The sequence below is a fragment of the Marmota flaviventris genome, chromosome 9 (genome assembly GCF_047511675.1).
Source record: "Marmota flaviventris isolate mMarFla1 chromosome 9, mMarFla1.hap1, whole genome shotgun sequence".
NCBI lineage: Eukaryota > Metazoa > Chordata > Mammalia > Rodentia > Sciuridae > Marmota > Marmota flaviventris.
The window spans coordinates 107,033,673-107,049,221 of NC_092506.1; the positions used below are offsets into that span (position 1 = coordinate 107,033,673).

The 15,549-nt window shown below is 41.7% G+C and overlaps 2 protein-coding genes across 2 annotated transcripts in view; one reads left to right on the top strand and one right to left on the bottom strand.

The window, feature by feature from the left end:
- Jhy (junctional cadherin complex regulator) overlaps positions 1-8,292 on the top strand; it is a 77,929-nt gene extending 69,637 nt beyond the window's left edge. Inside the window, exon 9 of the mRNA XM_071616787.1 lies at positions 8,031-8,292. Coding sequence (XP_071472888.1) covers positions 8,031-8,105 — 75 coding nt within the window. The 3' untranslated portion in view covers positions 8,106-8,292. The remainder of the gene's footprint in view (positions 1-8,030) is intronic.
- A 2,819-nt stretch (positions 8,293-11,111) lies between these two features.
- Bsx (brain specific homeobox) lies at positions 11,112-14,763 on the bottom strand. Its single transcript, XM_027930446.3, has 3 exons — positions 14,502-14,763; positions 12,313-12,509; positions 11,112-11,351 (listed from the first exon to the last, which is right to left on the bottom strand). The coding sequence occupies exons 1-3, from the start codon at positions 14,761-14,763 to the stop codon at positions 11,112-11,114; spliced, it is 699 nt and encodes a 232-aa protein (XP_027786247.1).
- Between the last annotated feature and the right edge of the window lie 786 nt (positions 14,764-15,549).

The window sequence follows — 15,549 nt, forward strand, 5'->3', positions numbered from 1 at the left end:
CGTCCATGTGTCACAAAACACTTAATGTCTTAATTGGTCACCTTCCAATTCTGCCTGCCCTGTTTGCTGCATTCTCTTCAGGAGCCTCTGTGTGTGTGTGTGTGTGTGTGTGTGTCTGTGTGTGTCTATGTGTCTGTACATCTGTGTATTGCTTTCCATTTATCCTTTCTGTTGCTCTCCTCTCTTCAGTTAGTTAGGTATCTAGGTCTCAAATTAATCTGAGCCTAAGAAAAATTAAATATAGTCACCCTTCAGAATCCAAGGGAGATTGGTTCTAGGAAACCCCCCCCCACGCCAATAACAAAATTCATGAATATTCAAGTCCTTATATAAAATGACATAGTATTTGCATCCAAGCTGCAACACACACATCCTTCAGTATACTTTAAATCATCTTAGTTTATCTATACATATATCTCCCTAATACAATGTAAATGTTGTGTGAATGTTGTTATACCGTGTTATTTAGGGAATAGTGACAAGAAAACAAAGGCTTACATGTTCTATACACATGCAATATTTGTAGAGATCAAATATTTTCAATAAGCAATTGATTGAGTCCACAGATATAAAACCCCCAAATATAGAAGGTTTACTATAACATAAATTCCCTCGGCTTGAAATTTCTAAGAACATTCTACAGAACTCTTGAGGACCTTCCACAGACAAAGATGTTTAAGGACGGACAATTTCCAATGCCCTCAACCCTGCTCCCAAGCCATTGGTACTGCATCACTTACCATGAGGTAGGAAAGGCTATTCTTTTCTTCCTTCCTGTAGACAGAGAAAAGTAGAGAACACACTGAATAAAACCATTGAAGATCTCTGTGCCAAGTAATTGGACCCCATATGTATTCTGTCCTTGGTGGCAACTCCTCCAAAATTAACTTGTAATTCATTTTGTGCCATCCAGACAACTATCAAAAATCACTTCCAAGAGTCTTGATAGCTCTGCCTCCTGTCCTTACCCTGTCACCAGAAGGTGAAGTCTTTTCTTATTTCCCCTGCTTTTAGTCTGTTCTGGTGATAATGAAATTCCCCTGTACCTCAACCAATTCAATTTCATAAAAGAAATATCAAAGTAAAAGATCAACATCTTCATCAGAGCAATACTTCCATTGCTTACTATAAATGACAAAATAAAATAACATCAAATTCAAATCATAAGACTTCTGGGTAGATAAGGTAGACAAAATACACACACATTTCCTTTGCTTGACAAGAACCCACTGGAATTATAGTAAAGCATTTTTTAAAGGCATAAACATATAAAAACAGGGAGAAAAGGAAGAGTAGCAATAGTAACAAAATTCTGAAAACTGGAAGGCAGGTGGATGAGTTGCTAAAAAGAAACTGGCAGACTCCAAAAATACTAAACTCTAAGCAAAAGGGAGGACCAAGAATCAATGAGACACATTAAGACGAAAAATGCTGGGCTGTGGTTGTGGCTCAGTGGTGGAGCACTTGCCTCGCAAGCGTGAGGCCCTGGGTTTGATCCTCGGCACTACATAAAAATAAACAAATAAAAATAAAGATATTGTGTCCATATACAACTAAAAAAATTACAAAAAAAAAAGACTTAGGAACTGATGTTGTCAATTACCTCTGGAAATAAGGGGAATGGAGGTGAGACAGGTCCAATTATATAAAGGATTGGATAAAGGTATGTTTAAGAGCAGACAGACCTTTAGATCTGTTCCCCAGTTTCCATGCAGCCAATCCCCATTCATCCACTGCCTCATTGAAAGATAATTCTACCTTTTGTAGAAGGCAGAACTGTCTCTATAGTAAGGGACAACTGGCTCTGTTGAGGAGGCATAGTACTAAAGCAATAGTGAATGTGTGTGCTCCAAATACAGAGACCATGGCTCCCAGAAGGTTGGGACTTTACTCCACAAGCAGGAGGTCAGAAAAATTTTCCCTGGGGACTCTGACCAGCCTAAAAGAAAAAACCTAAAACTCTTCAGAGGTTCTACAACTAAAGAATTCATCCATATTATCCCAACAGTAAAGCTTATAATCAATAAATCCTACCCCTGAACTCCTAGTTTTCTATCAGTTTTTTGTTTGTTTGTTTGTTTGTTTGTTTCTCACATAAATATAAGCAGACAACTGGAATTTCCAAACATCTGAGCATATTACCCAAGATATCTTTTAAAAGGAGGTGGGGAGAACAAGGAAAATGAAAGAGATCTTAGAAATTAGAACTATGGTAGCAGAAATTAAAAGCTCAAAAGTAAGATTAGGAAATAACAGGGAGCAACCTTCCCAGAAATCAGAGCAAAAGGGCAATCAGAACAAAAGTAGAGAAAATGAAGAGAAAAGAAGAAATTTAGAGAATAAATCCCAAATATAATAATCTAAATAATGAAAGAGTTCCATAAAGGACAAACACAGAAAAGAGGGATATAAATTATCAAATAATTAATTCAAGAAAATTGCCCAAAACTTTTCACACTGAAAGGGCCTATTAAGTATCCAGAACCATGGGTGGAAATAGACTGAAAGCAAGGCATATAATTGTAAAATTTCAGGACACTGGCTACAAAGAGAGTTCCCTATAGCTTCCAAAGAGGATAAATAAATGAATAAATAAAACAGCACACCAAGAATCGAAGTACTTTAGACTTCATGATAACAATTAGAAGCTAAAAATCAGTAGTGATACATTCAAAATTATTCAGAAGTATTCATAAATGATTTCCAACTAGAGTTCTGTACTTAGCCAAAATACTAACAACGCATGAGATTAAAGATTTTTTTTCCAGACGTGGGTGATCTGTAAATATTTACCTTCCAGGTACCGATTCTTAGGAAACACAGTAGTCCACGCTTTCCCAAAAAGAAGAAGTAAAAAAGGGAAAAATAAGATGAAAAGAATCCACAGGATGATGGGAAAGAGAGATGAATTGGCACAGAGGCCAGAGCAGGTTTGGGGACAGTTTTTGTTTCTTCAGGAAAATGAAGTGAATATATGAATATCTTAGAAATGGGATCTACACAAGTAGTGAAGAGCTTGGGATTAAATTAGTCATAAGTACATTAAAAATTAAAAACAACTAAATATCCATTCAAAAGAAAAGAAAAAGTCTTGCAGTAAAGTCATTGATTAGCTGACTTAGCTGAGAATTGCATATGCCTACCATAATAGTCATCTGAAATAAGGACACTGGAAGGAGAGATGGAGAGGGTCCACATGCCTAGAGGGAGCAAAGGAGAAAGAAAATGAAGTTTTTGTCTTTCATAGTATGAAGTACCAGATAATTACTAACATAGAAATCCCAGAAAGTAGCAATTCAGTGAAATCACTTAGAAATGTGCCAGTACCCATCAAAATTATCAGCCCAAAGTGGAAAGTATGGAAAGTAGTTGCCTCTGCAATAAAGAAAACAGGGAAGGAAATAGGGACTGCTCTTTTTAAAAAAAAATAATAATCCTTATAGAACCATGACCTCTTTAAATAATGTGTGATAAATGATAAAACCCAAATTTTCTAAATTAAAAATAGAGGACTAGGGTGTAGCTCAATGATAGAGCACTTACTTAGCATATACAGGCCCTGGGTTCAATACCCAGCACCGCAAAAAATAAATAATAATTAAAAATAGAGAGCTTTGGAGTTGAAAGGGATAAATGGAAAGAGAGCAGAACAAGCCTACAGGTTTTCATTTTTTGCTTTTAGTTTGAAATTATTCCCATTTGAAACTCAGGGAGCACCCATATATCCCTATTCCCATTGTTGTGTGTGGCTCATTTCCCATCCCCAAACAAGCACTGTAAGGAACGAAGACTACTGGTCATTCTTAACTTCTGGCTAGAATATTGACAAGTACACCCAATTACTCCATTAACTGTAGCCAGGGAAGCTAGGAGGAGAATAAATGTTAGAAATGTTCAGCTAATCTCCAAAGATAATATTCATCAATAATTTAAAACAGTTCTTTTACTTATTCTTGTCACAAAGATTTATTCATAAAGTGTGGGTTTTTTAAGCTAAAATTTTCTTTAAGAAGCTTCAGAAAGAAACCTAAATTTTTGATTTCCCATGACATATTCCAGACTGGAATCATAGGCAATTCTTTTGTCACTTAAGAGAGTCTTTGTCTTAAGAGGGTCTCTGGCCAGGTACCATAGCACCCACCTGTAATCCTAGCTATTCAGGAGGCCAAGACAAGAGGACTGCAAATTCAAAGCCAGCCTCAGCAACTTGGCAAGGCCCTAACCAACTCATCAAGACCCTGTCTCAAAATAAAACATAAAAAGGGCTGGGGATGTTGCTCAGTGGTTAAGCACCCTTGGGTTCAATTCCTGGTACCAAAAAAAAAAAAAAAAAAGGTCTCCATGAATTTGAACTCTAATATTCCTTCCATCATAACATAATATCTGTCACAAAATGGTATAACAGAAACCTGAGACCGGAAGTAGATAGGATAGGAACTAGGGGGATAAAGGAGTACTCCTAATGAAACATTTTTAGTGAAACCTTCCAGATCCTATTTCATTCAGGGCTTACAAATCCTCCCTTAGCCCAAGAAGTGGGACAATGACAAAAAGAAAATAAGATGAAGCTATTAAAAAAAATTAAGAGTCAGAGATGTAACTCACTTGTAGAGCACTTGCCTAGCAGTGTGAGTCCTGGGGTTCAATCTATAGTATCACAAAAAATATTGAGACACAATAACCTCTTGGTAATGATGTGATGAGAACACAAGACTCACCTGTTCCTTAACAAATAGTAACAGCTGTAGTCCTGTGAAGTTTGACAGAAAGGACTTTATCATTGATATGTTTTGATCTCTAGTGTAGTTAATTATCTTCCTTTAGATCTTTTCATCCAAGATCTCACCTTAAGTACTTTCACAGCTCTAATCTCTCATCCCCTCACCATTTTAACTCATTAATTGGGTATTCTCCTCATTTTTCAAATGCCACGAAAGAAAAGTAATATTATCATTGGTAAAGCCAGGATTAGAATTTAGGCCTCTAAGCCAAGCCATCTCACCAATGGCCATGATGCCAAATCCAGCTGTGGCTCTTCAATATTACAAGGGAGCAGTATGAGAAGACTCGTGGAGTTGTTATGAATGGAATCATGGAGGCAGATTGTCTGGAGGTGTGCACTAGGAATTCTGAGAAGGAAAGAATAAATAAAATGTAGGGGAGGGGGGATAGCAACCAGAAAATACAATGGAGAGTAAAAACAAAAATCATTTTGAATTTTCATCTCAATCCTAAATATTCACTGGAATTAAATTTTTGACCTCTCAAAGTATTAATTCTGTAACTCACCAAATAATAGGCAGTCTTTCTCATTTGTCTCATCTGTAATTAAGAGAGATTAAGTCAAATATTTTAGATTAAAGAAAAGTGGAAACTTGAAGTCAATTTTTTTTCTTTTCTTTTCTTTCTTTCTTTTTTTTTTTGCAGTAGATATTGAACTCAGGGCACTTAACCAACTGAGTCACATCCCTAGCCCTTTTTATTTTTTATTTTGAGAAAGGGTCTTGCTAAGTTTCTTAGGGCCTTGGTAAATTGCTGAGTCTGCCCTCAAAATTGCAATCCTCCTGCCTCAGCCTGCCAAGTTGCTGGGATTATTGGCCTGCACCATCATGCCTGGCAAAACTCAAGGTCTTTTAAAAATCATCTGGTTCATCCTATTGGATCGATCCAAGAATATCTTCTGAAACATCCCAGCAAGTAGTTATTCAGCTTAGTTTTGAATGGAATTGGTCACAGGGACTCAGTATCTCCCAGAAGAGCTGATTCAAGTTTTGGATTGCTCTTATTCAGAAGGGTTTTCAAGAGTGGATCAAAGATTTTATTAAATAATTTTCAGCTACAATTTTTAAACACTTTATACCCAAAATCACTATGAAAAATCTTCTCCATGTGACATGATGACAATAGCCCTACCATAACCTATCACAACAACATGAGTTACTGGTAAGTATGATAATTAAAACTGGCTTCTAGTCTTAATTCTGTCACTGTCTATGTGACTTTGCAAGGCTCACATTATATTTGATATTTAACTTCCTACATGTATAAAATGAAGGAATGAGACTTTGTCAAATGTCTCTTCTAATGCTGACAATTTCTCCTGACTGTATCTTGGTTCTTAACCTAAAAGAACATCACTTTGTTTTCTATAAGGAGGTGTTGGAAATTGTTTAATGAATGAAAAAGACTAGGGGTCATTTCTTTTCTTCTCTTTCCTATTTTCTTAATCCTCATTGCTATGGATATATTCATTTAAACTAATATATGAACTGAAATCTTATAGTAAGATGATAAATAATTTTAATAACTTGGAAATTACTGTTCCTTTCCTACAAAAATAAAATAGAATACTGGGCTCTTAATGGTTAAGAAGACCCATGAAATGTAGGGTGGAGGGGGTGTGCTTAGTGAAAGAGCAGTTGCCTAGTATGTGCAAGACCCTGGGTTGATCACCAGCACTGAAAGAGAGAGAGAGAGAGAGAATATCATATAGGATATCTAGCCCAACTTTCCAATGATGGAGAACTGTGTAATAGGGAGTCCCTTAAGTTTTGCCTTCTAACCATGGCTTAAACATTTGTAGTAAAAAGGTGCTTGGTGTTTTGTGGATTTAGCCTGTTTTGTTGTTGGATAGCAAAGTACCAGGGCTATAGAAGTACTCAAATATTATTCCAGGTTCTTCCCTGGAAACACAGTAACATCTTTAGCATGGCTGGATATACTCCTAGATAATTAATAACCCTGCAGCCATTCAAATGTAGCTGCCATAGCTAACCTCCTCCCCCTCCTCCCCACCCCAAGCCTTTTTATTTCAAGCTAAAAAGCTCAGTCCTTTATTTGATGTTTTCCATAATCTTTACTATCCAGATTCCTGTATATTGAATGAATTTTAGCTTATCAACATCCTCTTTAAAATGTGATGAAAAAAATAACAAAAATATGAAATGTAAAATATTCCAATCAACTCATTATTTTTGCCTGTATATTGAATTAAAATCAGGAAGACTAGGTAGTCACTCCTTCAACTAAATGTTTATTGCACAAATTCTCTTAGCACCAGAAAGTGTTCTGCTGGCTCTGCCTTTCCACATCCCTGTATCTCTAATTATCAAATACATCCAAGAAAGTCAGCTCTCTATTTCTTGAAATGGTGACATGGATTTCATTTAAATTATTAGGGTCACTGTCAGCTAATACTGGGCAGGTTACCCATTTCTTTTGTTCTTTCTTTTTCTTTCCTTTTCTTTTTTTTTTTTTTTTTTTTAATTTCCTTGTAGTACTGGGGATTGAACCCAGGAGCACTCTACTACTGAGCTACATGCCTGCTCTTTTTATTTCTTATTTTGAAACAAGGTCTCACTGGGTTGCTCAGGATGGCCTTGAACTTGCAATTCCTCTGCCTCAGCCTTCCAAGTCATTGAGATTACTGGCATGTACCACCATGCTGAACTCCATTTCTTATGTTCTTATGTGTGCAGGAATATTAGCAAGAATCTCTTTCTGAGAATCTATGAAATGAAGTCTATCAGAAGCAAAACATTAGTGACAAATATGGGGGGGGAATATTATATTTGGGATTCAATGTGGGATGACTTGCCTATCTTAGCTATTTGAAGATGCGTTTGTCACTCCAAAATCAAATTTATGTGTCTTCCTGTAATATATTGTAATGAATATAGTTTTGTCAGATCTTCACCATGAAGTGAAACTGAGTTGAGGCAAAAGCCTGGGTAATTCAGACAAAATACCTTTTCAGCCTATGGAGGCTTTGATCAGCATTGAAGGCCAAAAACAAAAAGTGCTGTCATGTTACATTAAATTGAGACTAAATTGTATCTATCCTCTACCATCATCACTAACCCCTTATATTAAAAAAGAAGGAGAGATGGGACTGAGAGAAGTTTGCTATTGGATTATTTGTCACCAATCTCAGGGTTTTTTTGTTTTTGTTTTTTCTTCGTGAGAGAACCATGCCTTGGTTAGCAAGGCCAGTGTTGCAATTTGTACTCTTCCCTTCCCTTTCATTCCAGCCAGGAACAGCCATCCATAAAGAGACCAGGATGAGGGGACCAACCATCTTCCTATTCTTAGTTCTCAAGAATTAAACCTGGACTCCAGGACTCATTCTGCCTCCAATCAGGTAGAGCTGTGTTTATGCTAACAGTGTTTCCAATTTGCCTGCTTTTTTTCAAAACAAAAGGTTATGAAATACATTTATGTGATAACCATTATTATCCAAAGTTCAGGTATGAAGACATGAATTGGTGTGAATATACTGTGTATACAACCAGAGATATGAAAAATTGTGCTCTATATGTGTAATAAGAATTGTAATGCATTCTGCTGTCATATATAAATTTTTTAAAAATTTTAAAAAAGAAATAAATTTATTCTGCTCTGTATGGACCCAGAAAAAGCCCTGGTCTCTTGTGAAGACCAGAGAAGGAAAAAATTAGTGCCTGGTACTTTTGAGTCTGTATTCATCATCTAATTTAACACACACACACACACACACACACACATACACATACATACACTACATCCTTCCCCAAATATACAACAGTACTACTCACTTTAAAGATTCTTCTTAAATCCCATTAGTGGTTGTTCTTCCTGGGATTAGAAGAATTTGGTATTTTTCCCTTGCCTCCATGTTCTTGTATATTTACTTTCCCTTCCAGGTTACCCCGACATTCTTATTCATGAAACACTTATTTCCTCTCAAACCAAGTCTTTTGTTTTATTGTAAAGCATTTGCTATAAGTAAATCCTTCTTTAAATGGTACTGTCAGGCTGAGGATATGGCTCAGTGGTAGAGCACCTGGCTAGCAGGCAGGAGGCCCTGGTTTGTCCCCAGCAAAACACAAACACACAGGGTGGGGGAGAAAGGGTCCTGTCATTAACTGAACAGAGATGGAAGGAAGATATCTAAGCCTGAATTTGCTTTTAATAGCCACATCTACAGGATCTAAAGAAATGAGAGTAGTGTTCTTATGAAGTGAGGCAAAATGCCAACTGATTCATTGTTACCAGAAGACAATGAAGTGCATGAGAAAAGAAGGGAAGGAGGGGGTTAGAGGAGATATTTTTCCCTCTTTGGCTCTTAGCTAGCCCACATTTCATGGATAAATTCTTCAATCTTGTCAAACCTCAATTTCCTCATCTGTGAAAGGGGAACATAATGCTGATCATATGTAACTTACAAGTTTTCGGATTGATTCCAGAACACTATATGGCGTTTATATTTTAGAAATAGTAATTTTGCCTCCTAAATGATACAGATTGGGTAAATCTCTCACTCTGGCACTCATGGTTACCTTATATAAAGTTTTCTCAATAACACTATTGTTGTTTGTATTCAAGCCTATTGCCACATTGATAGGATCATAGAACTTAGACCCAAAAGGATCTTTAAGATTAAAAGTAACCCAAGCTCACCCCACTGTAGTCTATATACTGTTATTCGTCATTGGAACCCGACCAGCCACAGTCACTCTTTTCCAGTCTTCCTGGGCTCACATGCGTAAAGATACAACCAGAAGCCAAAGGAAAATCAAAAGCCGAGGTCGCCTTCAGCACGGCTGCTGTATTTGATAAAGTGTATTGAGTATGACAGTGTTGTCACACAATTCATTAGTAAAATCTCGTATTCCAAACATCAAGAGATTCCTTTCCCTCCAGCGGTTCGGAGCGATAAAATGGCATTTGCGGTGAACTTTTCCATGTAGGTGGGACTCAATACCATTAATCAAACGATTGAAAACAGAAAAACCGGGGTGGGGAGAAGAAATCTGTTAACGAAAGGTCACTAGCCCAGTTCACTTCTACGGGAATAGGAAATTGCCTAGGGCGGAGGGGAGAAGGCTTGCGCGTTGGAGGACAAGAGAACAAACGGTTCCCGGAAACGCGTGGTCGTTCCCAGTTTCGCCCGGCGAGCCCTTTATTATCTAAAGAGACTGCAAACCCAGTAACAGAATAGGAGACCTTGCAGGGGGAAAAGAGGGATAACGCTCAAGGCGATCAGATCTTCACCGCACCTCAACAGTCCCCAAACAGGTGCACGCCCAGAACCCCTTTAACCTCAGTCATAAATCTATTAACATATAACTAAGGCCATTGTCCTTAACCTTACTAAAAATCTGCATAACCCAAAATGCACTGAGAATGAGCATTTCCACACACAACCCGAGGACACTCACTTTTAAAATATCAGTAGCCCGTGGGGTATTGGAAGAGTTGCAGGACAGAAGCGCAACAAGTTCGGGAAGCAGAAATTGCTGCACGAATTTTTCTCTGCCCAAGTTTCTCGCGACGCGCAAGCGCGGCTCTATATGGGGCAGGGAGAGCTTAAAAAGCATCCTCGCCCGGGAACCACAAGCTCAGGAAGAGTGCCAGGACGCAGATCCGCTAGCTCTCGGTGAGAACTGGGACCGGAGAGGATGGAAGCGCCGTCCGAGAAGGAGGGAGTCACTTAGGTATTTGAATTAGAGATGAGCTGTGAGGGGTAGGATGTGAGCGGAAGGTTAGTGAGGAACAGCCCGCGAGTCTGTCCTGGCACTGAACCTTTTAAGGATCAGGTTGTGATTCTGCCTGAATCCCTGCAGAGCAGAAGGCCCCAGACACCTGGTCCCTTACCGCTGCCAGCTGAATTGCTTAAGGAAGGGCAAAGAGTCCCGGTGGGGAGACCACGAAACCCGGAAACAGATCTGGGGGCAGGTGGCTAAGAAATGAGAGAGAAGGGGTTGTGCGTTTGCGGCGGAGAAAAACCTTCCCCCATCGAATTAGAGAGCCGAAAGCCCAAGTTCAGAGAGACGGCCACGCTGTGGGGGGATCCCCGCAGCTTGAAGACGTGGGGCGCGGGAATGAACGAACCCAGGCGCTCACTCGCTCGCGGCAATTTACAGGGCTGGGGCGGGGAGGGGCGTGCGGTCCAGTCCCGGGCGGTGCTGGCTCCGCACCCGCTGAGGGGTTGACAGGTGGGTTTTGTTGGTCTTCCAGCAGCTGATCTCCACCGCCCGCTGCAAGATCGGAGTCCCAGTCTTCCCGTTCGGGAGAAAAGCGCGTCTGGCGGGGCAGTGTCCTCTCCCGCCTCCCCTTCCCAGCTTGACGACTCAGAGCACTTGCGGCCCGGAATTGAGCTCCCCCTCGTCCCCAATGTCCACCTCGTCCTCTGGCTCGGTCAGCACGAAAGGGCCGGCGGGCAGGCTCAGCCGAGCGTCGGCGGCTGCAGCCTCTGGACCACGGGGACTACCCTCAGGGCTCTCAGGCCCGTCTGGAGCTTTGGGCTCGTCTTGACTTTTCCTCAGCTGCTTTTTATGCTTCATCCGCCGATTCTGGAACCACGTTTTCACCTGATTTCGGAGCGACAGAAACAAAATCGTGTCATTCTTCCAAACCCACACTAATCTGAGCGACTGCTGGGGGTTAGGAAAACGGACAGCAATCCATTGACGAATTACCAAGAACTGTGGCCGCCTCACTAGGGTTAACTACTAAATAAAGTGCTCACAAATTATGGTTTTAGGTTGAATGAGAATCAAACGTCCTATGGCTCCCAGAACTTATTGTCCGAAAATAATGATGAGGATTCAAATGTTGTGGTTAGTGATTATCAATACTGTTATTAATCAGAATTACTAATAGTAAGTGCTGTGTAGACGATTCTCTTGTAAATTCAATTTGTGTTCCTTTGATTGAGATATCTAAATACCTGGTCCAGCAAAACACCTGGACAGAAAGATGAGAACTGAACTTGCTAGTTTTCACGGAAAGAAATCATACCCAGACCTGACAGATCTGATGATTTCACAGCAAGTTCCATTTCCGGATATATATGAGAGAGGGGGACTAGAGGAAAGAGTTTGGGGCCTGCAGGTGAAAATCCCCTGGAGCTAAATGAAAACAATTATTCCACCCAGGACAAGGGAATAGAAAGAAAGGGCTTAAACTACAGTGTGTGTTGGGGCTTGGGTGGGGCTGCGTGTGAAGACTGGCTGCTGCGATACAGATTGAAATAAGAAGGGGAAAAAATCTCCTTGTATGAGTTTCTCCAGACAAGAAACCATCTAGTTTATCACCCGAGGAGATTTTTCTTCACGTAGAGACGCACTGGAGTAACTTTGTTTCGGAAAGGCTAGAGTGAAGTTGGGGTATCTGTGTTTTTAGTAATGATCTTGGAAAAATGAAAGCCTAGAAAAATGGGGAACGGGCTCATTACCACTCGAAGAGTTCCTCAATGGGTCCTGAAGAGTTAAGAGTTAAGGGGAGAGAGTAGTGAAGCAGAGATCAAGGACTCCCCTTCCTCCGGCCCACCTGCGTCTCCGATAGGCTGAGGGCAGTGGCCAGTTCCACCCGCTCTGGCGTGGACAGGTAGCGCTGGATCTCGAACCTCTTCTCCAAACCCGAGAGCTGTGAGTCAGAAAAAACTGTACGAGCTTTGCGGCGGCGGCAGTGTTTCCCAGGCAGCTCCGCGTGCTGGGGGTGCGGGAACAGCGCGGGAACCGGCACCCCTGCAGAGAGAAGAACAGCCAGGTAGCTAAGACCAGATCACCAGGAAGCAACCTCCGTTCTCCTCCACTCCCCACCTCTAGTGCCCAGCGCTTCCCTTGGCCTCTGGCCTCCACCAGTCCAGTCTCCTGCTTGTCCCAAAGCTCCTGGCGCCCTTTTCACAAGAATTCAAGATGGGGGTGGGAGTGGGGAAGTGAAAAATAGCGCTTAGAGATCTTTTTCTAGAAGGCCATCTAGAAATACAAATAATAAACAGCAACTAAAATGGAAAATAACACGACAAAACAGATCTGGAAATCTTTTTTAAATGTCTCTTTGAAGTGAGACTTCTGTCGGGTCTACCTGCACCTAGTGGTCTGTTGCACCTGAAAAAGTTTTCTTGAAAACATCAGATGGTTCTGGGAAATGTCCACTTGTACCCACCCAAATCACTGATAACACTTAGTGCTGTGTAAAGAAGCTAGTGTGAAAAGGAAAGGTATGATCTTGCCTCCTGAATTCAGTAAATTAAAAAAAAATCTCTTTCCCAAGTGCCCCCACCCTCCTGCAACCAAAGAGAGCAAAACTCTTATCCAGAGAAGCTCAGAAACCCTCCTTTCACATTTCCTTGTCAGTTTTGCAGTTACAACCTTACTCTCTAATCTGGTCCTTGTTCTTTCTTTCTGACTCCAAAGTAAGAAAAGCGGAAGGACAGAGCACTTTTCCTTGCTCGGTCAGGGGAGACTTCTCTTGTCTTTTCTGATCCTCCCAGGCCTTACAGTGTGAGAGATGAACTAAGCAGACAGAAGCTGCTGCAGATACCAAATATCTGCCAATCCCCGAAGGGGTGGAGGAACTAACACACAAAGCAAACAGGTCCAGTACCACAGGCATTGGCCATTGCTACATGGGGGCAACAACAGCATAGCTGACAGGAGACTGATGCCACTCAGATGGTGAAACAAATAGAGGATGTGGACCTCAAGATGAATTTTAGATTCTTCTCTCCAACACAGTGTCTGAGAGTCAGCTTCACACTTTTCTCTTTTGTCCTGGATACTAGTGCCCACATAGATTGTCTCCTGTCTTTTCCCAGCTCTTGCCCTGACTAGATTGTTTCCACTGCTGTACTCAGCATCTGGACTAAACAAATTATTCTGGCTGGAATGAAAATTCTAGAAAAGAAAGCCTTGGATGTGTCCTTTCAGAGAAAGACAGGGTGCATCGGTAGATATTTCCCCAAATCTTCTTGTGCCAACCACATTTTGCTAATCCCTACCCTTACCAAGTTGCAGAAATCAAAATACTTTGCTAGCACCCGGCTCCAACGACTCTGGCATCTGAGGCAGGGGAGGACTGCCTAGCTTAAGATCCTAAATTAAATGCTAAAACATTAAGAGTGAAGAGAGTTAAGGAAATTCATGTCTCTTCCTTTGTTTCTTATCCTTTCTGCCCTTATTCTGGACAGTCCAACCCCTTTTCCCTCAGACTATCCCAACCCTCATTCACTTCTATATCCTCTGAAGGATCTGCCAATGTTCCGCGCCTGGAAGAAGAAAGCTGGCCAAGTGGAAAGTTTCCGGCTTCGGAGCTGGAAAGTTGAGTTTAGTTCCATGGGAGGGGACTGTCAAGGGTCTCCTGGAGCCAGGAGAGGTGAAGAATTGGAATAGAGACATGGGCCAAAGTAACCAGGAAGATCACCAGTGGAACTGAGCACTGCCCTCCAGTAATATGTCAAACTCATTCACCTCTAGCTGCCTCTTGACCAGATGTATCTCCATTATAAAAAGTGTAGAGAGACCACAAATTATCCCCATGGGTTGGTATGCTTCAAGGGAGCTCTGCGTGCTCTCAGCCAAGTCCCCAACCCTCTATTGTTACTGATAGCGGGGTAGGGGGTGGACCAAGCCAGGCCAACCCAGAGCTGGCCTTTCCTTAGCTCTATCACAGGCTTAGGGACTGTGCTAGAAGGCCTGCTCTCTTGCTCCCTGCACATTAAGGCCCCTGCTACTTACCGGAGGTGGTAAGGAAATAAGGATGGTGGTGGTCTCCCTTATGCAGAGGGTGATGGGCGTGAGGAGCCAGGAGGGTAGGTGTGGGCATGAGGGGGTAGCCATAGTCTAGTAGAGGCACCCGGGAAGCCAAAGAGCTGGCAAAATGGTCAGGGGCCACCTCCCTCAGCGGCTTGGGCTTGTGCAGCAGGATGTCCTCGATGAAGAAGGATGTGGGCCTCTGAGAAGACGCCGGGTGTAGAGGAGAGGTGAAGTTGAGATTCATCTTGAGCGCGGAGCGCCTGCCACAGGGCGAAGGCCGGGGATAAAGTGTGTGAAGCAGGCAGTGTCTCAGCAAGCCTGGTGGAGATCCGACAACCCTTCTCCGAGACTCAGATCTCCACTGCTCTCTTCTCGGCCTGGACTATCCCGGGCACTGGAAAGGCGAGAAGACAAGATCCTGGGTAGGTTGGGTCTATGTGCTGGAGAATTGGCAGCTTCGAGAGGGGAGCCGGGAGAGCCAATGGCGAGGCTGCCGGAGGCAGAGGGGAGGGTGAGGTGGGCTTGGGGCGGGGCGGGGATCTGTCCGCGGTGCTGAATACGCCTGGCTGAGCCTGGCGAGAGTGGAGCCTTCTGGGTTCGGGTTCCTAGGAGGCTTCTGGACCTCAATTTCTGCCCCAGCCCCCCATGCACATACATCGCAAGAGCTGCTTTTTTCCCAGTCGTCTTTTAGAGAAAAACTAAAAGAAAAAAGTCTCTGTTGTCCAACAAACTCCTCCCACCTTAGAGAAGAGACATTAAAAGAACCCCATAGCAATAAAGCACTTATTCAAGGCATTTGGGCCTAGAGTTTTAAGAGATTCAATAATAGATGGCAAAAGGAGAAGGGGAGAAGTAAAGAGAAAATTGTCCACTATTTTAAGTAGCTAGACTCATCTCAAATTGATAGGAGAGATGACTGGATTATTGAGATAAGTAAAAATGATCTTAACATTCTTGACCTCACTTATAGGGAGTGGGTGAGAGAAAAATCTACGTCTAGATTATTCAAGTGATTTGGTCAGTTTAAAAA